At 41.7% G+C, this 23,399-nt stretch overlaps 2 protein-coding genes across 3 annotated transcripts in view; one reads left to right on the top strand and one right to left on the bottom strand.

Moving 5' to 3' along the window:
* NIPBL (NIPBL cohesin loading factor) overlaps nt 1–23,399 on the top strand; it is a 4,951,262-nt gene that overhangs the window by 3,460,871 nt on the left and 1,466,992 nt on the right. Inside the window, exon 29 of the mRNA XM_044076429.1 lies at nt 21,281–21,415. Within this exon, the coding sequence (XP_043932364.1) occupies nt 21,281–21,415 (135 nt within the window). The remainder of the gene's footprint in view (nt 1–21,280; nt 21,416–23,399) is intronic.
* IST1 (IST1 factor associated with ESCRT-III) overlaps nt 1–23,399 on the bottom strand; it is a 1,439,276-nt gene that overhangs the window by 630,374 nt on the left and 785,503 nt on the right. The window lies entirely within an intron of this gene.

The following is a 23,399-nucleotide window of genomic DNA, read 5'->3' as shown; positions in this document are numbered from 1 at the left end:
CAGGAAACCTAACACAAGGAGGTTCTACATTCTAAAATGGGAAAGATTCTCCAAATGATGTCTCCAAAGGCTCATGGATCCCTTTCTAGCAGATGTACCTCTGTTTCTAGCATATGTATGTGAGCTTAATAAGGCAAGCCTTTCATACTCTTCAGAGAAAGTGCACCTTTCTGCTTTCTTCAATTCAATCCGCAAGCTCTTACTAAGTGTAAAAATAAACTGATCTTGAAAGGCCTCATCCCATCTTTTGGAGAAGCCATATCCCAGTCTTCAAAGTCGAAGCATTCTAATTAGTCAAAATCTTCTTCAGACTCTTCTCAGAAGAGATGTTGAGAAGAACCGGTCTCAACCCCAGATCAGAAAAAGCAAAAAGTGCAGGATCCAACTACTACTTCGGATCCTAAGTCGAAGCAAAACATTATGGACCCGACATTGGCCAAGTCAGATCAGAAGACCTCAAAACCATCAGATCCTACTTTATCAGATCAGACAGAAATATCGGAGACTCTGTATTTCCCTTGGACCAGATACTCTCCATCAGTGGATCCAGTTCCTGACTGACTTCAATCACCATTTTTACAGAGACCAGCATCCTCCTCCATTTACTCCACTTGTTCCTCTAGAAGCTTCGCAGAAGATGATGTGGAGAGAGTGGTGAGGAAGATCTCGGCGCTGGGGCAGATTGGTTTTCCTTCAGAACCTACCCCTCTGAGTGAGGTTACCTGACCTTCCACCCCTCCCCTTGCAAGTTCCTCCTGTAACACCTTCTGTTGCTTTAGAGTTGTAAGATCCCAGCCATCCAGATCTGTCGGTCTCATATTCAAAGATCACCGTATCCTCTGATCCGATACTGTCTTTGAGACTGCCAGTCAATTTGGATCCATAGAACTCTCTGAGCCGAATCCTGCCTGTTGGATCCGAGGTGTAGCATTCGACTCTGAAGTTTTCAGAGCCATCTCTGCTCCTCAAATCCTTGGCACTGGACAGTTTGGCTCCAGCTTCCACCTCTGTGGTAGTGCCAGCGGAGCGGGGGGGGGGGTGATGATTTGGAAACCTGTTTTCTCAGATTAGAGCCCCTGTCTACCTCCTTCGACCTCTGCCTTCGAGGCTGCAAAGAGAGTGCTCTGTGCCTCGACAGACCTGACTGAGACTTTCCCCTCGGATCATAGATATTCTACCATAATGTCTCAGTGTCTAGAGCCTCACCACCTTTCTCCACTGGGGCATCCAGTACCGAAGCCTCAGGTTCCCTCTAAGGGAATTTTGATTTCTTCTTCCAAGACTTCCCCAGAGCATCCCACTGAGGAAGTTCCCAGGAAGAGGATGTGCAAGAGGAAGTACCTGGACTCCCCACAGTAGTCCATCACTGAAGAAATGGATTTCTCTGAGAGCGAAGGGTCCCCACAATCCGCTCCTGAAGATGTTCCCTCTGGAGACATCCTAGAAATCCTTAAACATAGAGGTGGCTGGACTCCTAATCCTACTCTGGAGAAATCTGGTTTCCTAGAAGCTTTCAGTGCAGGACTGTCTACCTTCTGGGTGACTCTGCCCACCGAAGAGCTTGTTCACATGGTCTGTCAGTGGGTGTGAAAGGAACCCGACTCCATAGAACCCATGCCTTGGAGACTGGACAGGATAATGGCACCACTTGCAGACAGACAGTTTGGGGTAAAGGGGTTCTAGTTATTGCCAAGGTTGTTGCAGCAGCCACAAAGAAGGCACTAGCCAATGAGAGTTCCACTGTCCATTCCCCCAACAGGGAGTCACTGGCAGTGGACAGACTGGGGAAGCATGTCTGTGCTTCAGCGACCTTTGCCTTACGGTCGCTAAACTATTTGGCACACTTTATCAGACATCAGAGAAATTTGATTAAGGAATTATCAAATACTCTCTCAGAAGCCATTTCTGAAGAGGTTCAAGATTTGGTAACTTCTCATTTGGCAACCCTACAATCAGTATCAAATAGTTGTATGAGGTAAGTTTCCAACATAGTGGAAGGGACCTCAAGAGCAGCAGGTTCAAGCATTTCCATTAAGTGGCATGCCTTGATGCTCTTGTGCGATTTTGCGTAGCTATTTAAGTTCAGTTTCATCAACATGCCCTTTGACATACCTACTCTTTTTGGCCCTAAAGTAAAGGAAATGCTGTCCAAGTGTGAGAAGGATGGGAAGACCTTGTTAGCGGTGGGCATACATTTTTCGGACCCCCCCCCCCCAAAGACCCTACTCCAGGAATCAGAGGAGTGGACAGAAAATGTGGTTCAAAAAGTCCCAAGGCCCATTCCAAGACACACATGGAGGAGGTTCCCCCAGGGGCAGGGATGAGACTGTAATGGACATTGTCACCCTCGTGGCAGAGATGATCCTCAAAACCAGGGTTCACGAGAGTCTTTCTTTGACAAACCCTACCAGCGCATCCTCTGGGATGATTGCAATTCAAACAGACATGTCAGTTGTCTGGTACATCAACAAACAAGGGGGAACCAAATCTTACCCATTGTGTCGGGAAACACTCAGGATCTGGCAATGGGCAATCTCTTCCGATTGCTTTCTTTTAGCAATGTACATTCTGGGGAAATCCAACTTGATTGTGGACAAACTGAGCAAGTGCATTCTTCCATGAGTGGTCCCACTTCGAGGAAGGGGCAGACAAGATTTTCCATCATTGGGGCCAGCTATGCTGCGATCTTTGTGCCTCTCCCCTAAACAAGTGCAGTAACTACATTGCCCTGATCCCCCCACAGGGGCGGTCACCAAGGGATTCTCTACTTCACGATTGGCCTCTTGGTCATCTTTATGCCTTCCCACCAACTCCACAGATTCTGCAGAAAGCTGCCAGGTCAAGGAGCACAGTAATTCTGGTTGCCCCCACTGACCACGACAAATTTGGTTTCCCTTCCTCTATGCTCACCTGGTTTTACCACTGTGGAACCTAGCTCTGACTCCGGACTTCCTGTCTTACCCGACGGGTATGTTACACCTGGCTATACCAAACCTCAAGCTGACTGCTTGGCTTCTCCAGTTTTCTTAGTAGCCAGACAATCTGTGCTCTCATCACCTGTCAGACGTATAATTTTATCTTCCCATAAACCCTCAACAAGAAAAACAATTCCAGTAAATGGAAAAGGTTTGCCCTTTGGGCTCAGCAACACAATCTAGACCTCTTTTCAGCTATCAGTCATATTTTAGATTTCCTTCCACACCTATTTCAAAACGATGCATGTTTTACAACCATTAAGGTACAATTAGCAACAATTTCAAATTACCATACAGGTTTTAATGGTGCACCCATAGTTTCTCACAAATTGAGCAAGGCCTTCTTAAAAGGGGCCCTTCTTCTAAGGCCTCCCTTTAAAGACCCTACTTCTCCATGGGATTTAAATTTGATGCTACAGTTTCTCACACAACCTCTTTTGAACCAAGGCAATTTTCTTGGTTGCCATTACCTCCGCAAGAAGCATTTCCAAGAGCCAAGCATTAACTTCTAAACCTTGATGCTTGTTTTTTCACAAAGATAGAGTGACCTTGCATACTAATCTGTCCTATCTGCCAAAGATGGTATCAGAATCCAATATCAATAGAGCTATCACAATCTACCAGTGTTTTTTCCCCAAGTTCTCCAACAAAGGAGAATATATCTTGCATTCAGTGGACGTTTGTAGAGAATTGTGATTCTGTTTGCATAGAACAGAAAGAAATCAAGAAAGCTGACCAACTATTTATTTCTTTCTCTGAACCAACCTTGGGAAAACTAGTTTCCAAAGTTACCTTATCAAAGTGGTTGACAAATTGCATTTCCTTTGTCTGTACTAAATTGGGCATTTCTCTTACGCATCCATTGAAAGTGCACTCCACTAGATTCATGGCTACTTCCACAGTTTTTCGGTCAAAAATGTCCATGGATGATGTATGTGCAGCAGCAACTTGAGCTACTCCCCTTACCTTTGTCCCTCATTACAAGTCGGATCTGGTCTCTAGAGATGGGGCATCATTTGGTTTGGTGGTGCTCAGGAATATCCTTCCCTGAGTCCATCCTGGTCATGTAGCTAGGGACACTGTCCCACTTGTTGAGGATAGAATGAAGATTAGACAACATTGGATAAAGAAGGTATGTACTTACAGTAATGTTCCATCTGCATCTTCTATCTTCATTCTTTCTCAGCTCCCCTCCCACCAACCCCCATTCTATGGTTTCTGGAGGAATGTGTGTTTTCAAGGTGTCAGTGTACTTATTTTTATATATGACTTCTGGATATGGCTTTTCCACGACTCTTACTCTTCCTATTCTAATATAGCAACAAACAAGACCTGAAATAATTTTGTAGGTGCATTGTGGGTAAGAGAGATTTGAGATTTGGTGGCTGCGAGCTTTAGCAACGGCCAAGTTGGATCAAAAGGCTCAGATACGAAACCCACTTGTTGAGGAAGAATGAAGATAGACATCACAAGTTGGATCTGGTCTCTGCTCCCCACACGCCCCCACTACTGCTAAATTTATACTAAATTTAGCCACTCCCCTCATGCTAAGTACCAGTCAGTGCCTCATACATCACTAAACAGCCCTCTCCTCTTGAGCCCATTACCTTCTCTTCCATTCTTCCACACCCTGTTAGCACAATCAACCATCGTAATTGGCCAGCCCCCCTTACGTAATGCAAACAAGTAACAAAATACTAATTACCTTGCTGCGTCTACTATTTCTGTTTTACCACCTTACTGCTTATGAACATAAACTTGACCTTGGTATTCGCTACCCAAAAGGTCAAACAGCCACCCATGACTTCTCACACAAGACCACACACTTAACCATCCTCCACACACCCAATCTACCACCCCCAACAAAATATCACCCTTGTAAAGCCACAAAACGCAGTCCTAAAGACAAAGACTATATAAAACTTATGAACAAGGTCCTAAAGCTTAGAGTATCCTGTCACTATAACCTTATAATACATGGGGGCATTCATCCCAACCCTGACCCACCTACACCCAATAAACTTCACTCCTCTACCACAACCCCCACAGTCAAGCTACCCCTTTCTACTCCCACTAGTTCCCTCTTAGCATTTCACCTCAACATTAGAAATATAAACCAACACGCCTCGTGGAACCAGACCTGATGCCAAAAGAAGAGTCCAAAGTAAAATTATTCCGTTTATTCACAGCCACAGAATAAGTCAAGTGCTTTTGTCCGCCACACTACAGGACTTTATCAAAACAGTTAACATCCAGTCACAAAGTACTTTTATCCTTAAATTAATTAACAGCAATTAAGTACTTAAATAATTCAGTTATCCAATAAAAGTGTTCATGAACTATTAAAACATTCAAGTAGTCATTCTAAAATCACAATATATTAGTCGTTACCATTTTAAATGAAAATAATTATTAATGAATTAATGTGAATATAAAACAAATATATGTTTAAAAACTTTCTATAAAAACGTTCACAGTTTAGTTGCTCTTTCTTTAAGTTTAGGTACAAGGGAAACGTGGTCATTCAGACCTGGAGGGTGGGTGGCATTTAACAAAGTCTGCCATCTGTACTCACTTTAAATTATGTTATTTAACCAGTTCCCCCCCCCCCCCAATGTCTTTCTTAATAATTTCCAAGATACCAAAATGAAATCCATGCCTAATCCCACAAGCGAGTGTATGCTTATGTAACGCATTGTTAGTATAGTGCGTTTCAGTAGCATATAAATGTTCATATATTCTTTTACGTAGGGATTTCTCTGTTTTCCCCACGTAGAACGTAACAGTTTTGACAAATAACTATATATACTAACCCACTGCTATCACAGTTCCCTTTTTTCAAGTAAATCTTTCTCTGCGGGTCACCTACCATTAATTCCTTACCTGTGTAAATGTACTTGTATAAACCACAACTAGTTGTACCTCCTTGGGTGGGTTGTTGGTGGATGAGATGTTCAAACAAAAATTTCAAGTTATGTCCTACCTTAGTTGTAAATGGTGGTTTTTCTCCCAGTTTATTTAACTCTTTTTTACATTGCAATATTAACCAGTTATGAATCAAAATATCCTTGACTTTACCATCAAAAGTTCCAAACTGTGTAGCCATAGTGTTTTTTTGTTATTGTTGGGTTTCCCCACCCTGTGTGTGGTTGTATCTTGACCTAAAAGTGGAACAAACTTGTTTCCCCACCCCCTCAGAATTTCGTCAGCAAAATTGTAAACCATTTTTGAGGGGTACCCTCTTGCCAGAAACGTACAACTCAAATTTCCTAGTTCTGATTTAAAATCTGTTAATAGTACAGCACATTCTGGCTCCTCGGATCATCTGGCCTCCAGCTAGGTTTCTTTTGATGTAATATGGGTGGTTACTTTCAAATGCCAAAAACCTGTTTGAATATGTGGACTTGCGAAAGACCTTGGATATAAACCCTTGTGTTTCATAGTTCTTTTTAATGGTGACATAGGTAGTTAATTTCTGTAGCATGGAAATTGTAAGTGAACTTAAAATATTCACAAATGTTTATGTATTCACAAATTTATTTTCCCATTTTCTTCCCTTTTCCATAAAACATAAATATCATCCAGGTAACACAAGTAAACAAACCACCCTTCTTCAAAACCTGAGTTGAAAATGTATCTCCTGTCCCATGCTGCTACCACTAAGTTGACATGCATTGGAGCAAAGCTTGACCCCATGGCAACACCTCTTACCTGCCTGAAAAATTCACTTTCAAAGCTAAAGTAGTTGTGCTGTAAAAGTCTCCATAGCATCAATAATAAAATTGAAAAGAGGCCCCCTCAATGTAGTATATTCTAATAAAGCCTCTGAAAATAATTCCAATCCTATTTCATGTGTTATGGAGCTAAACAAGTCTACTATATCTATGATAGAAAATCCCTTAGATTCTAAGAAATATTCTTGGTTAATTCTTCTAAGGAAGTCCCATGAATCTGTTAACACGTTTAATAGGAATTAATGTATCTTTCAATAAACTGTCAATAAAGACCCCCATTGAGTAAGTAGAACTGTTATGTGCTGCTATAATGAGACAGTATGGTGGGTGAAAAAAATTTTTATGCATTTTCGGAATTCCAAAGGCAGTGGTGATGGTATGGGTGGTCATCAAACAAAAATCTAAAAGTTGGTTCATTAATCACACCCTGGAATAAACTGTCTTCCAGGAATAGCATTAGCTTTTTATGAGCTATGTCTGTTTCACCTCTAGAAACTGTCATAGTGATCGATGTCACAGAGTGTGTTTGCTATATCATTCACATAATCTTTTTCCACCAAAACCACCCCACCCCCCTTTATCAGGTCTCACCCTGTATCGATCTGAATCTTAGTTTTTTCAATTCTAAGGCTTCCTCTCCTGTGAGGATAAAGGTTTTATTTTTATGCAGATAATAGGATTGATAGATTTCCTTTGTACATATTCTTTCGAAATCCACTAAAGTAGAATGTATAGGTAGGTTATATAAGCTCTTTCTCTTGAATCTATTACCTCCTGGGGTTCTTTCTGCCTCTTGTTTAAACTGTTGTTGAAAATTCAACTTCCTAATATAAAATTTAAGTTCTGTGAGTACATCAGCTATATCTACTTTAGTCCCAGGTACAAACTTAAACCCTTTCCTAAAAGAGAGAAATGTGCTTCAGTGATTTCCATGTCTGTGTAATTATAAACATAGAACCCTTGTGAACAAAATATTAGAAGTATTAATAGTAAAATTCCCAACCTGCATGCCCTCCTAGCAACTCACTCCCCAGCCGTGTCTTACGGAAACCTGGCTAAAACCAAATACCACTGATAATGAGATACTACCTCCAGGCTGTAATATTCACCAGCTAGGCTGCACCACAAAGAATGAGGTGGGATAACAGTCCTTTACAAAAATACTCTTAATAGAGAAACCATACAACCACCCCAATTCAGTAAGCGGAACTCCTCATAACCAAACTATAGATTAACCATAATAAATGCTTGAACATCTTCTGTGCATACATTCCGCCAAGTAACAACATAAATACCCTAGAGGATATCTTCTATTGGTTATCCACTACCTATCCCCAAGAAACCATAGTTCTTGGAGACTTCAATACCAATTGGCACTCCTGCTCCTGTGAACCCCCCCCTCACCCCTATAAACTTATCTGGGTTTAAACAGACCATAGCCTCTTCCACTAGAATCAACAAACCTACCAACAGGGAAAGTATCCTAGACTGGAATACTAGTCATTAAGCAACCCCAACTGTACACAGCTGGGACTCTCCCTGACTACCTTAGTGACCATCTACTAACCTATATCATAAAACATAAAGCAGGAAACCCCCACCAAACCAAGTATAAAACACTTAGAAACAAGAAAAACTTCGACCCTGCTATTTTCATAAACAAACTAAAGGCAATTGACTGGTCAAAACTAAAAAATCTACCATTAGAAGAGGCCATAGCTCACTTTAACACTAAATTCCTAAGTATCCTTGATTCCCATGCTCCGTCACGTACTATAAAATCTAGATCAAACACAGCACCATGGCTCACAAAGGATACCAAATCAAAACTAGAAACAGAGCCTGGGCCAGCTGGCGATCAACTGAAGCCCCACTTGACCATTTAAAATATCACCAACTCAGAAATGATACAAAAAAAATCTATTCTTCTAGATAAAAAAAGCTACTACCAAAATCTCCTATAAAAACACCAAAACAATCCTTGGGCAGGCTTAAATCAAATTCATCCAGGTCATTCTACCACCCCAACCCCTGCTAACCACACCCATGATTCCCTAGAAGACCATAGCTGCCGCCTATAATAACTTTTTCACTGAAACAATCCAATCCCTAGCAAATCAACTAACTCCCACAAATTTAAACCCCACCTCTAATCTACCCACTAATCATCCCCAATTTAGCTTCCAACCCATCTCTACCACTTTTATCAAAACACTTATAAAAAAACTAAATCTTACTACCCTCTCTGCCGACCTCCTCCCTGCAGAGTACCTACAAATAGCTGCAGATGCCATTGCATATCCCATATCTATCCTGATCAACAGAACCCTATCCGAAGGTGCTATTTCCTCCCTCTGGAAAATATCCCACATCATCCCACTCCATAAAGGTGGAAGTTGCACAGAATTATCCAACTATAGACCCATTTTCCATTCTTTCCCCACTAGCCAAAATAATGGAGAAATGTGTACACAAGCAACTAATGCAACACCTTACACAGAATAACTTACTGTGCATGGTTTCAGGCCACATCACAGCACCACTTCTGCCCTCCTTTCCTTTACTAATGCCATAAACCAAAACAGGAATGACAATAGACTATCCTCTGCCCTCTTTCTTGACCTATCAAAAGCCTTTGACATGGTCAACCATGAACTTCTCATTCTTTCTCTAAAGTCAATTTCCCTCAATAAGCACGAAATCCAGTGGTTCCAGTCCTACCTGACTGGTAGACAACAGGCTGTATTATGGCAGGTCAAACTGTCCAGCCAACTACCTCTCACACTTGGTGTCCCTCAAGGCTCCATACTAGGTCCACTTACTCTTCTCTATTTTTATCAATAACCTTCACACTGCTATCCCTAAAGCTACCTGCATTCAATATGCAGAAGATTCCACTCTGATCTGCTCAGCCACCTCCCCATCCGACCTGCAAGTCCTAACCCAAAATACATTTAACACTGTTGAAAACTGGCTCTCCAACAAACGCCTACTGCTGAACCCCAATAAAACTAAACTTCTACTCTTCACCCCCACTAGTAGATCCACCACATTTTCATTCTCTGTCACATCTAACAATGGTACCACTATCTCCCCAGATACCCATTCTAAGCTTCTAGGGGTTATTATCAATAATAATCTTAAATTTGACCTACAGGTCAACAAAACCATACAGACCATCAATAAGAAGCTTGGATCTCTGTATAGAAACAAGTCATTTTTAACCCCACTGGCTAGAACTGCAATCGCCTGGTCACACCTACTCTCTACTCTTATATATGCCTCTCCTGTACTCTCAAACATCAACAAATCTGAACTGAGTAAGCTCTCCCATGGCTACAACCATATTGCCAGATTTGCCACTGGCTCCACCTATAGAGCCCATCAGTGCCAGAACCTGAAACAACTAGAGTGGCTAGAACTGCCCAGATTAATTCAATTCAATTCAATCAACTCTTAATAGCACACAAAATTCTATACTACCCTGAGGTTACCCCCTCACTTATAAATATTATAAAGCCATACAGCAACTTGAGGTCCCTACGATCAGCCAACAAACTACTCGTCCAAATCTACAAAGCTAATACTTCATCTGGTGAATCCCTGTTTGGAATTCATTGCCAAACTATATAACCCTTCAATCCTCCATAAGTCTCTTCAAAAAAAGCCTCAAACAGTATTTCATATTAAACTGTCTTTGCCCATTTACCAACCCTAGTTAAGTTATAAAATGAAATCATATCTGTAAAATATCTTATTTAATTACGCAACTTCATTCTGTTTCCAGTCTGATGTCTTTTTGCTTTTAATTGTGTTGATCCATGAGACTTGAGTCCCTATTGGGAACATGACTACACCATTGTACAAAACTCCTTGTCTTATATTTTCTGAGTGTCTAACTTGTGTAATCTTTGTAATATTGTTTATTGGAGCTTTTCTCCCGGGCCACCGCTGAAAATGGACGTGTATTCAGTCAGATTATCCAGTAAACAAATGTAAAATAACACAGATGGAGCATTCTGGCAAGTACATAACTTCCTTTTTGTCACAGGGAGTCATAGATCTAGTTCCTGGCTGCCAGATGGGCAAAGTGTTGTAAGTGTTTGGTTCCTGTAAATGCTTATTGCAGACTTCAAGGCATTTGCATTTTTTTTTCCATATTTGACTGATTGTCTTAATGTTTGCAGATTCTTTATAGATGTCAAGAATCCTTAACAAATGTTCTAAATCTACTACTCAGTCTGAGTTGTCAAGTGAACTTATAGAATTTTTCTCTTACCCCATTTCATAGAGTAGTTTTTTTCTGGGATGACTGTTGGATTCTGCCCTGGAAAGAGCTTATCAGCTTATCTTCCTCCAAAATATTTTTTTTCAATGAAACCATTATCTACCTGGGAATTTCTCACGATTCTGGGTACATGGCTTCTGTCAGACTTGATAAGAGTTGTTCGGTATTCGGTGGTACCTCGGGTCGGTCTGGACTTGTCATTTACACCCTTTATCTTTTCACATCCCAGTTCTGGAGTTTGTAATGAGGGAGGTTCTATATTAGGCAGACCAGTCAGTGCCTCCCATTCCCCCTTCAACTTTCTTTTCAGTCTGTCACAACAGACAGTTGTGTAGCCTGGCATACTCATTGTACTAAAATACATTTTTTCAGCATCTATCTGAAACTTAATGAGCGCAAAATCTTTAGAACTGTATAAAATAGTGTCTACTGTGTAAAGGTAAAACGTGTTTACGTGATAGGAGTGTATCTCTAAAAGTACCTTTTTTATGAGTTATAGGTGACAACCGTTGAAAATATTGTGTTCCCTTAAGTGTGTAGGAGTAACATTGTATGGTTGAGTACATTTTCGAAATGATTGGTGGGAGGTGGGGGCCAAATCATGCAGTTTGAGTGCAAAATTCGGGCTACACCCCTGACAAAAGACACTTCAGACCTGGCATTGGGAGTGTTGTCTAAGGGGGTGAAAATGCAAAATCTGTGGAGCAAACAGGACAAGACAAAGGAATATAAATGTCAGAGACAATGGTAGTTATAAATGCTTTTGAAACCACTAAGTCGTCTACCCTCGGCAAATTTAAACAGACGCCACCACGGTAGATGTGGTACATAAGTGGGGAGGTGGGGGGGGGGGCAGATCTTACCCTCTTTGCAGACTTGCTATGATAGCGTGAAAGGTAGCACCTCAGGTCATTTTAACCCTTCAGGCTTTGTCCATTCCATCAGAGTTGATGATTGTTGCAGGCAAGCTGAGCAGGACACTGGCAGACAGACAAGAATGGAAATTGCACCCAAGAGTCTTCCCGAAATTGATCCAGCTGTGGGGAACACACACTGAAAATGTAGACTTGTGTATACTAAGTCTGAGATTGCCATTTATCAGACTATTCCTTTTTCTCCAAGAAGTGGTGATTTCAGTCGATGAATATGTAAGCTTTCTTGCCCTGCCGCAAAAACAAGTTTAAAGGAGAAGAGCAATGTTAGATGTTTTTTCAGTCTTTTTTTTCCCCCCTGTTTCGGAACTGTGCTTGCAAGTCTAAATGTTTCAATATGTAGAGCAAAGAAACACTAGGTAAGGTAGAGATGAATGCTTTGGAAGAAGTATTGAGAAGGCAGATAGATAAGAACTATTAAAAACCCCATAGCGGGGTAAGCATAGGCGCAAGAAGAAAATAGGAACTTGATGTGGTGCAATGTAGGCAGAAAAAGAAACCTGTATTACTTGACATGCCTAGATCAGCTTCAAAGATGCATGCAGGTGTATATTAGGAATGAGAATATCAGAAAGGAAGCAGACTGCAACTGAAGTGAGAATACAATGTAAAGAATGAGAGTGGGACCCCCAGGTGCAGATGACATCTCAGTCTAATGGTTCATTAAAACATTTACATGCTTAAAAAGTAACAAAGAACTAAAGTAGGATATCAGTAATTGTTTCACAAAGTAATAATTTCAGGGACATTATCCAGAGAATCACTTGAAAGCCAACATGTTGGAGGAAGAAAGAGCAGCAGGAGAATCTTAACCAAGAAGAGAATAATTTAAGGAAGGGCATAGTTTCTCTAGGTGCTTTTTTTATTTAGTGTGAAAAAAAGGTGATGATTACGTGGGATCAGTCAGTAGCTATAGTTAAGAAAGGAGCAACACAAAAATCAGATGTAGAAAAAAGGGACAGGTGTCATTAATCATTGAAATAGCTGCACTTTGCTCCATAATGCAGAGGGAGTAAGGGGGATCCCTAATTACTGCAGGTCTTGGGTAAACTTTTAGCACTCGAGCTTCTGATTTTACTTGTTTTTCATTGGTTATTTTGTTTCCTTGAGTGATACTTAATACAGAGAAGTGTAGCTTAGCTTTGTCTTCTGGTAAGATTCAAGAGGCCTGAATCACATGCAGTCAGTCTCTGATTCTCATTTGGAGTTTACTTTAATGGCCTTCTTTTCCAGTTTTAATCTTAAATTTTGATTTTTGTTGGCGCAAACGCTCTTAAGTTGTCTATGAATTGATGCAGCCATTTGAGTTGCTTTCTGCATTGACTGCCACTGTTTATGCATTCTGTTTACTACCTTGATTAATGTGTTTGATGTAGTGTTTTGGGGGCATCCTGGGTTTAAGCAGTGGTCTGTTCTAAATAAAAGGTAACCAAATTGCTGCAAGGTTTGGGACACTTCAGCTTTCTGGCCAGGTGGTCCCAGCGTTGATTTGTTTGCCCTTTTTGTCAAGGCTAAATTCTCAGTGGCTAGATTTCAGATATTTGACTTCTGGTGGAAACTTGAGTTATAGGTGCATAATTAGGGTTGCCACCTTTTCAGATGCCTAAAGTGGGACATTTTTGGTACAAACATCAGATATTTCAGGTTGAAACATACCCCCGGCCAGTACGAAGAACAGAACTTCACTTTTTTGCCTAGATAAAAGCTTATTCTTGTAATGTTTCAGTTGTTTGTTCTGTTTCTTATAACATTTAAGTGGTTCAGATACAGAATCACTGTTTTATGCAACTATTAGATCAACTGTAAGAAATAATTTCGCCCTAAAATCTCAGGACATTTGCGATTTTTACAGTGAACTGCCCAAAGAGGGACTGTCCCTCACAAAGTGGGACAGGTGGTAACCCTATGCATAATCACAGCCTTAGGGCATTAAGTCTGAAGCCTGTAACAGATGTGCACAATCCTGTCCTTTGTGTTTCCTGGTTCTTCATCCTGAACACCTTAGAGCAATCAGTGACACACACACCTTCTCACAATACTAAACCAGGGTTTATTTGCATGGCTTGAGAGAAGTATGGTAATCACTCCCCAGCTCCTGTTGTATTATGTCTGAGACTGAAAAAGACACAAAGTCCAGTAACACACTTCTTTCACCTCACTAATGGGTGATCTCTGGTTTGTTATAAGACGCTCAGGCGTATGTGAAACACTTCAGACCTGTGATGAGGTGCTGTTATTGTGTCATCCTTACCCAGAAACTAATAGTTAGAAATGCTGTTAATTTAGCTTTTAAATAGTCCTTTTTCTGTCCATGTTGCACTTTGGAAGGTAGATGCCGTGTACAAGTCCCCTCATTAGTGATAGTGCAACTTCTGTATTTGTGTCAACTGTAATCTTTTTTTGTAGAGCATAGTACCCAGAGACCACAATATTTTGCCAATTGGTGAGGAGTCTAAAGCTTTGAACAGATGTAGCAGCAGTTTATCTGCCAGATTAGGATGTAAAGCCCTCGGGTATTTATTTTCCAGAGTTTCTTTTCCTGACGTGCCTAGTAAGGATGATACTCGATAAGTTTGCAGTCTTTACAGAGCCTGAGAAGGAGGACGACTGCTTAAAGGCTGTTTTCCACTTCTTTAGTAGGCACCCAGATGTTCGTGTTTCACTGTTGCAGTCATTACACTTGGGTTATCTTGCTGGCAGGCTGCCCTCAGTTGGCCTGAATTCCAAAGTCCTGGTCCGGCGTCGGTTGCTGTCGCCTCTTCCCTGACTTCAGTGCACCAGGGGTATATAAGATGCAGCCGACGCCATTTTCTTCCGTCTTTCTTGCCACGCGGTGCCCGAAGCAAAAGCAGTTCGCAAGTGCCGGTCGGCCGACTCCTGAGATTTTTGAAATTGAATTTCAGAACCGAAGCCTTCAATAAAGCTAAGTACCCCGTTGGGGAAACTTTTTCTTGCTCCAGACCGATGTCAGTAAAAGTTAACAATTGTATTTCTTGTGGGAAGCAAATACCTCATAAGGATTTTCACTGTTACTGTATTCCTTGCCTAGGTCCTGACCACGACGTTGCTAGTTGTCTGTTTTGTGCTAGATTCAACCAGTGCACTATTAAGCGTCGGTTTGATTTTGCTTTACATTACTTTGGCCGAAGGTTTAACTACATAATGCCGTCGGAACAACTGACGACCGGAATTCATAAAAACCGCAAAGGCAAAGAAAAGGACAGGCGTCCGAGGTCCACAACCGACGACAAAGCCTCTTCTAGGCCAGCCGCCAGTTCGCTGGTTCTCAGTGAGGTGCTTTCGCAGCCCCTGACACCCACTACCTCAGAGCCACAGGCCGCCTCCGACTCCCACGTGGAGACAACTAGGCATCTGGAGACTCAAGGTATTGGACCTATGGAAACTTTTCCCTCAGATGGGTCCTGAGCCGCTGAGCAGGCATCAGCTTCTGAGGGTGTTTTCAGACCTTCACAGCTTGCTATCAAGTCCACTTCAGCAGCCAAGGCAAAGTCTAAAACACCATTAAAGACAAAGAAACAAGTACAGCATTCTCCTGGACAGTCATCCATGCCAAAGAAACATGCTTAAAATGGCCGAGGACCTAATTACTTTGATCAGGAGTTCCCATCCCCCTCCTGATAAAAGGCCTAGGCAAGACACTGACTATGACTCCTCTGACCAGGTTTCTGTTTCCTCTGATTCCTCTTCAAAACAGAGATATTCTCTTCCTCCCTATGAGGACTCTGATGCTGAAGAATCTATCCCTTCAGCCTCTCCTCCTGAGGATTACTCTTTCGGGGAAACCTTGCACACAATGAGGGAGTATTTCCATTGGGAGAGCCAGGATTATTCAGAATCCAAGAAAAGGCTCAGAGACTTTCTTTTACTGCCTCAGCACAGGCCCCTTGCTATCCCTCCTGTACTAGATATTGTTGTTGATGTTTTCTCTGAATCCAGTTTGTCTCCATATTCTTTACCTCCTGCACCAGTCAAGCCAGATAGGTACTACAGGGTCCCAGACTCTCATAATTTTCTTTATAAAAACCCTGCTGCTGACCCAGAAACAATTTCTCAGGGTCCCAAAGGGGTCAAGGCTTCCACTGCAAAAAACCCTGTTCCCTCTGATAGGGATTCTAGAGCACTGGATAGATGGGGGGAAAAGTTTACATTTCTGCTACTTTAGCTGTAGGGGCTTTAAACTGTCAGTTTCATATGCTTAAATATCAACAATATCTAATGTCTTTGCTAAAACAGAAAATGCTTACAAGCTCAGAATGTCCTGACAGTAAGGAATGCAGGATTTATTGCATGCAGCTGAACAAGTGGGAAAGCATGCTCTGCATTGTGGTTTTGATTCACTAGAGGCTTCTTGCAGAGCTGCAGTTACAGGCTCTGTCATTCGTAGGCATGCTTGGTTAAAAGAACAAAGTTTACCTGATCATGTTAAAGCAAAATTATTGGATGCTCCATTTCAGCATGATACTTTGTTTGGTGTTAAGGCAGAAGAGGTGTTAAAGAAAATGGAAGATAAAGCAAAATCAATGCAGACAGTAAAGGATTTCTTACAGGTTCAACCACCTAGATTTAGCAGGAACTGGCCTTCAAAAAAATTGGTCCTTTCCAGTGTCAGACAGGCCACAAAGAGGCAGATACAGATGCCCAAGAGGCAGATCTCAGCCCCAAGGCTCATACAGACCTAAACAATGGAGTGCTGCAGCCCCCAAAGGCGGAGAAGACAAATCACAACCTTATAGGAAACAGTCCCAATGACTTCCTTCTACAAAAGCCAAGCACTTACCTTTTGACAGCACCCTTAGGGGGGGAAACTAGCACTCTTCTCACAAAATTGGCACATGATCACCCAGGACAAATGGGTACTGAATATTGTTTCTCAAGGTTACAGGTTCCACTTTCACACCCTGCCAAGGTCAAAAGGTATGCCAGACCTGCCACAAAACCAATGGGGAGAGGCACAAATACAAATCTCTGCTCTCATGGACATGAGAGCTATTCAAAGAGGCATACCTGCATGTCCCAATCAGACAGTCTTGCAGAAGATACCTCAGATTCATAGCTGGCTCAATGCATTAGCAATTCTCTGCACTGCCCTTTGGCTTATCTACTGCGCCAAGGGTCTTCACAAAATGCCTGGCACCAGTAATTGCATTTTGCAGACAAAAAGGAATTCAAATATATCCCTACTTGGACGACTGCCTTATTCAAGCAGAGAGCAAGGACGTTCTACTAAGGCATCTGGTGTTTGTAAAAGAATTACTAATATGCCTAGGGTTACACAGTAAATGAAAAGAAATCAAAACTAGTGCCCTCTCAAGAGATAATATTCCTGGGTGCAAGCTTAAATGCAACTGCCCAGATGGCTTATCTCACGCCAAACAAGCAAAGGCAACTGACTCATTACTTTCAAATGATGGCAACAAAGACCCAGCTACCAGCAAGAAAAATTCTGCAGGCTTTGGGCTTCATGGCATCTTGCTTCCTGCTAATTCCATATGCAAGACTGCATATGAGGAAGCTACAATGGTACCTAAAAGTGCCTGGAAGCAATAATAACTCTTATTCCCTGCCTGCAACAGGAGTTTCGATGGTGGGCACTGGCCTGTCACCACAACAAGGGACAGCCTTTCACTTTACCCACAGCCAGGCAGACACTAACAGATGCATCATATTATGCCTGGGGGGCACACATGGCAGGAAAATGTATTCAGGGCACATGGCCCGAGGAACAAATGCATCTTCACATCAATCAAAAATAATTGCTAGCTGTTCAGAATGCCCTGAAAGCCTTCAAGGGCCTACTACATCCAGGACAACTATTACTAAAGACGGACAATACTACAGTTATGTGGTACATAAGCAAGGGGGCACACATTCCTACCCCCTCTACAGGCAAGCCATGACTTTGTGGAACACAGCACTGATCTATCAAGTACATCTGCAGGCAAAATTATTGCCAGGAAAGAAAAATACTCTGGCAGACGAAGTAAGCAGAAACCTCATGGACCCTCACAAGTGGAAACTAAATCCACAGGTCTTCAGCATGATAACAAAGAAATGGGGATGCCCAGACATAGATCTCTTTGCCTCCCCTCACAACTACCAACTACAGGGATTCTGCACAAGGACTTATCACTCACAAGCATGGAAAGTGGATGCTCTATCTTTCAGCTGGAAAACCCTAACAGTTTATGCCTTTCCACCACTGCCTCTCCTTCACAAGGTGCTCCCAAAAGTCAGACAAGAGAAGCCAAAAATGATTTTGAATGCCCCAGACTGGCCACACCAGCACTGGTACCCAATCCTAAAGAGCTTGCCTCAAGGCCCAGCCTGGACTTTACCTCTAATTCCTCATCTTCTGACTCAACAAAACAATCAGATCCTGCACAGCCAACTCAGAACTTTAAATCTGATTGCATGGAGGATAATATAGCTACTCAGAACACACCTCTCTCTAAAGCTGTTATGGATGTCATTTTGGAAGCCAGGAGGCCCAGCACCAGGAAATCTTATGTAGAAAAATGGAAGAGATTCTGTGCTTGGAACCAGGCACAAGGACTTGAACCACTTGTTCCAAATATTCCTCAGATTTTACAATACCTAACTGAGATGTTGGACAAAGGCCTATCCTTCTCCTCAATTAAGATCCATGCCTCTGCCATTTCAGCTCATTACAATACGGAACCTCCTATTTTCTGTCATCCACTGCTAAGACAGTACCTCAGTGGGGCAAAAAACATAAGAGCCCACGGAGAGCACCAATACCTACATGGGACCTCAACTTTGTCTTAGAAAAGCTCACACTACCTCCTTTTGAGCCAGCCAATACAGGTGACATAAAATTCTTATCCTGGAAAGCTGCTCTGCTCCTAGCAATAACTTAGCAAGAAGAGTCTCAGAGTTACAGGCATTAATGGCAGTGGAACCTTTTATCATTTTTCATCCTGACAGGGTTTCTCGAAGGACAAACCCAACATTTATGCCAAGGGTAGTATCCAGTGTGGCTCTTAACCAAACCATTCATTTGCCAACATTTTATCCAAATCCCCAGAATAAAGGAGAGAGACTTCTGCACTCGTTGGACATACACAGGCAGCTATGCTTCTACTTGGACAAAACAAAAGCTCTCAGAAAAACTGAGCAACTGTTTGTAGCATATGCTGCAGGATCACAAGGAAAGGCTATCTCAAAGCAGACTGTTTCAAAATGGATAGGACACTGTATTCGTTTCTGCTATGCACAGCATGACAAGTCACTGCCTAAGAATATTAGGCCACATTCTACCAGGGCAGCAGCCACTTCAGCAGCCTTTCTCAGAGGAGTACCAACCAAGGAAATTTTGGAGGCTGCAACTTGGAGTTCAGTGCACACTTTTACCAAGCATTATCACTTGCCTCTTTACTCTAAATCCAGAGCAGGCTTTGCCACTGCAGTTCTGCAGGGCCTCATATCCACTCCTAATCCTATTTAGACCCAGCCACCCTACCTCAGCTTTGGGATTCAACCCAAGTGTAATGACTGCAACAGTGAAACACGATGAACATAGTACAGTTGTGTACCTACCTTAAATGTAGATGTTCGAGTATATTCACTGTTGCAGTCCAGGTTACCCACCCTCTATCCCCCTTGCTTTGCTGGGACTTATCTATACTTCTCTATCCTATACAACCTATGTGGTGTATTTACTTGTAGATGAAGGCATTGTTTTTATTTTACTGTATGTTTTTATAAGCAATATGTATTGCCTACCTTATTGGGGGCACCTGACATCTGGGGCAAGAAAAACTGAAGAAAATGGCGTTAGCTGCATCTTGTATACCCCTGGCGCACTGACGTCAGGGAAAAGGCGACAGCAACTGACGCCAGACCAGGACTTTGGAATTCAGGCTGACTGAGCATAGCCTGCCAGCAGGATAACCCAAGTGTAATGACTGCAACAGTGAATACACTCTAACATCTACATTTATGGTAGGTACACAACTGTACTTTTCTTATTATAGTAGTCAGTAATCACAAAATGGATCAACGGGAAAAAAGAAACTGATAATGAAAAAAGTATTCCCGTAACAGACTCAATGAAGGCTGTCCCAGAAAAACGTCACCAAAGTGCCAAGTTCACAAATCAAACTCTTCAGTCCAAAAAGATAATTCCACAAGATTTAATGAACGAAAAACAGGAACAAAGAACATGGGTTAAGCGCTTTCATTTCCAAAAAACGGAAACTTCTTCAGAACAACGTAACATCAGTGTTGCTGAAAGTTCATTCAAAATAATAACACTCCAGATATCACAGGTCCAGTGGGACTGCCTGGGTGAAAACAGCAGGCTCTACAAGTAAGAAGAGAATCCTGAAGAAGTTTCCGTTTTCCGTTTCTGGGACAGCCTTCATTGAGTCTGTTACGGGAATACTTTTTTCATTATTATAGTAGTGACCATGTTGACACTTTGGCTAGGTATGCATACTTAGATTACTACCTGCGTAGGATGGTGAAGCTGAAGTCGCTTTCCATAAATGAAGATTTTTGGTCCTGCATGCCCATTTCCTGAGGAAAATGTGCTTCTTGATTGGCCTACCTACCGGGAACATGGGTGGTGGATTTTCTGAGGGGGAAGTAGCCCCCATGTCTGTAGATGGAATTTGTGATATCTCTCTTCTGCATCTTTAATCACTTCTAAGATGGGGAATCCCCAAAAAAGGAAGGGAACTACCAAGTGCTCAAGATCCTTAAATGCATCATTTTGCACCCCTTCATTGTTAGCCAAGTTGCCAAGTGAGTGACTGCAACTAAATGTTCCTCCCAAGCAGTTACCCTATCCTGGGGATATATGTGGATGACACTTCAGTGAACTGCAGTTTTGTCCCAGCTTGGAGGATTATCATAGAGGACCAGTGGGTTTCTAGATGTCACTGGTGTCCTTATTTTGGACCCCCTCCCCCCAAACAACATTGTTTTGGTGGTGGATGAGTCAGTTTGAGTCTTAACTGTTGGACTTTTGACAACTGGTCCAAAATGTGGTGCTTAAAGCATCTATAAAAGTAGTCTGATTTTCATTACAGAAACGATGTTGGACTGTGGTTGTTGCTGAAATATACCCATCCAAGTGCCAGTCAAGATGGGGTCCCTACATTGAATAGCTGATGTAAGAATGTGTGCAGTTGTTTGATGAATGCCTAACTTGACAGCTGTCATTTATCATTAGTACAAAAGTAATGTGGTGTAAGTACTGTTAAGATGATAAATCTGCCTGGAAAATTGATGCGTCTTAACCAGTCATAATGTATCAAGTTAACATCAAGATTGCATTCTAGATGTATGCATGTATTATTTTTGTAGGATACAGGCATCAGCGTGAGGAAGAGAGTGATCAAGATCCTTAGAGATATCTGTCTTGAGCAGCCTACATTTCCGAAAATCACAGAAATGTGTGTGAAAATGATACGTAGAGTTAATGATGAAGAGGGGATTAAGGTAAGATTAACATCAATTTTGAAATATTTCTCGGTCACTTAAATTAAAACTTTTTGGCTTTCTTTTCTGCCAATAAAATTCACCTAAGCTTTTCAAAGGTTTAGCTTTTCATAAGTTTTTAGCTGATATCTCACCTTCACTGGTGTATACTTTGAAGTTGCATTGCCTGTTCTCCTTTTTGCCTTTTATTGATGAAATTTGCATGACTGTTTTGGTAGCTGTGTAAACATAACAGAAATGCCCTACTACTTTTTTACAGCAGAGGGTCACAGTAAGACTTCCATCATGTGAATTCTCTCTCTCATTTTCCATCCTTTAAATACCTTCTAAATTACAGTTTGACTTAGTTTCTGTATTTGATGATGACAATGTAGGTTCATCCCTTCAAGCAGTGCCTTTTGATATTTGTATGAGGGATGAAATACTTAGAATTGCCTGTGGGCTGCCTCATTACCAGGATTATCCAGTGAGTAGTTGAAGGCAAGAGAGTATTCTCCAAGTCAAATGAATTACAAGACAGTTGGTTGAAGAACAGTGTCCACCTACAGTGCAGTTGCGCCAGGGACTGCATCCTGGGCAGCTGTGTAAGGAGGGATTTTTGGATCAGGTTTCATTGTCCTGCATCTTGCTGTGTCATCTTGAGAGGAACTTATGAAAACAAAGTGCTGCATTTGGAGACCAGTGGAATCCTGCACTTCAGCTCATTTCTAAGGTTGTTCAGAGAGCATATAGTACGGAGCACATTGTCACACTTTGTCATGTGCACATGTGCTTCCGAAAAGGTAGGCAGCAGAAAATGTCCATTTTAAATAGCTGTTTTATGTCTACAGTGCCCCCCACACACAAACACACACACAAACACACACAGTCTATATATATATATATATATATATATATATATCAGTCCTGCAAATTCATGCCTTAATGAAGGAGAATGATCCTCCTAATGATGGGTCATCATTATGCCAGTCTTTGCCTAGAAATACTTATGCAGTGGAAATAATCTAATTAAGCAGTAAGCCTGTAGCAAGTGGCCAGCAGGGCAGGGCGTGAACATATCCCAGGGATTAAGAACTGGATTATGTTGTAATCAAGTACCCGATGAGAAGACTGTACTAAGAACCTTATTAGACATTGCATTTCTATATGGGGACCCTGGAGCACAGAAGTGGTACAGTATATTTTATTGGACCTCCAACCTCCAGACCTTTTACAAGTGCAGCAGCAGCTTGATCTGTTAGTCTGAATAAACCTACTGTTCCTTATGAAAGGATCACAGTGTCCAAAAGCTGGCATAGTTTTGTAATGGTTGTGTGTGTTCAGTTATAGATTTCCCATCACATCTGTGTTCCAGTGTTTTGTATCATTGGACTAGCACAGCATTTTTGTCTTATCTTTTTATTTTGTTATCTGGAGCATTTGGGGGATTTTTAACAAGTAAAATGTCTGCAGCCATGATATCCTTAGTGCATTTACTTGGTAAGAGCATTTTTGCAATCAGCAGATTGTGATATTGATGATGATATTCTTTTGTTATTGTTTTCTGTGTTAGAGCCTACCTGTATTGATATACCTGGTTGGCATCTGTACCAAACATTGAAACTCTTGTTAACTAGTCAGTAAGGGAATGGGTGGGGGTGGACAAACGCAGTTTTCAAGTAGGTAGCTCGAGTCTTATATTTCATTTCTTTCTGCTGTTGCCCAGATAAAGCTAATGAGGTTTAAAGTAGTCTCCTTGCTCAGTTCCAGTAAGAGCACAAGTTCCATATTTTTCACTTGGAAAATGTGATGATCTTAGTAAGGATCACTGCTGCCGTATGATTAATTACGTGTGGAATTACATTACCAGGCAGACATTCAGCTATCTGACATGACTCCCAGGGCTTACTATTATTCCTTCTTGGTGACATACCCCCCATGCTTAGGATATTAGTAGAATAAAAACTGTACGAGTCCAAAAAAAACGAGAGTAGAGGACCTTGTG

This window comes from Protopterus annectens, chromosome 1.part0 (assembly GCF_019279795.1).
Source record: "Protopterus annectens isolate FY-2018-M chromosome 1.part0, PAN1.0, whole genome shotgun sequence".
Taxonomy (NCBI): Eukaryota; Metazoa; Chordata; order Ceratodontiformes; family Protopteridae; genus Protopterus; species Protopterus annectens.
The sequence above is the reverse complement of the archived record's forward strand: the minus strand, read 5'-3'. Positions and strand labels throughout refer to the sequence as shown.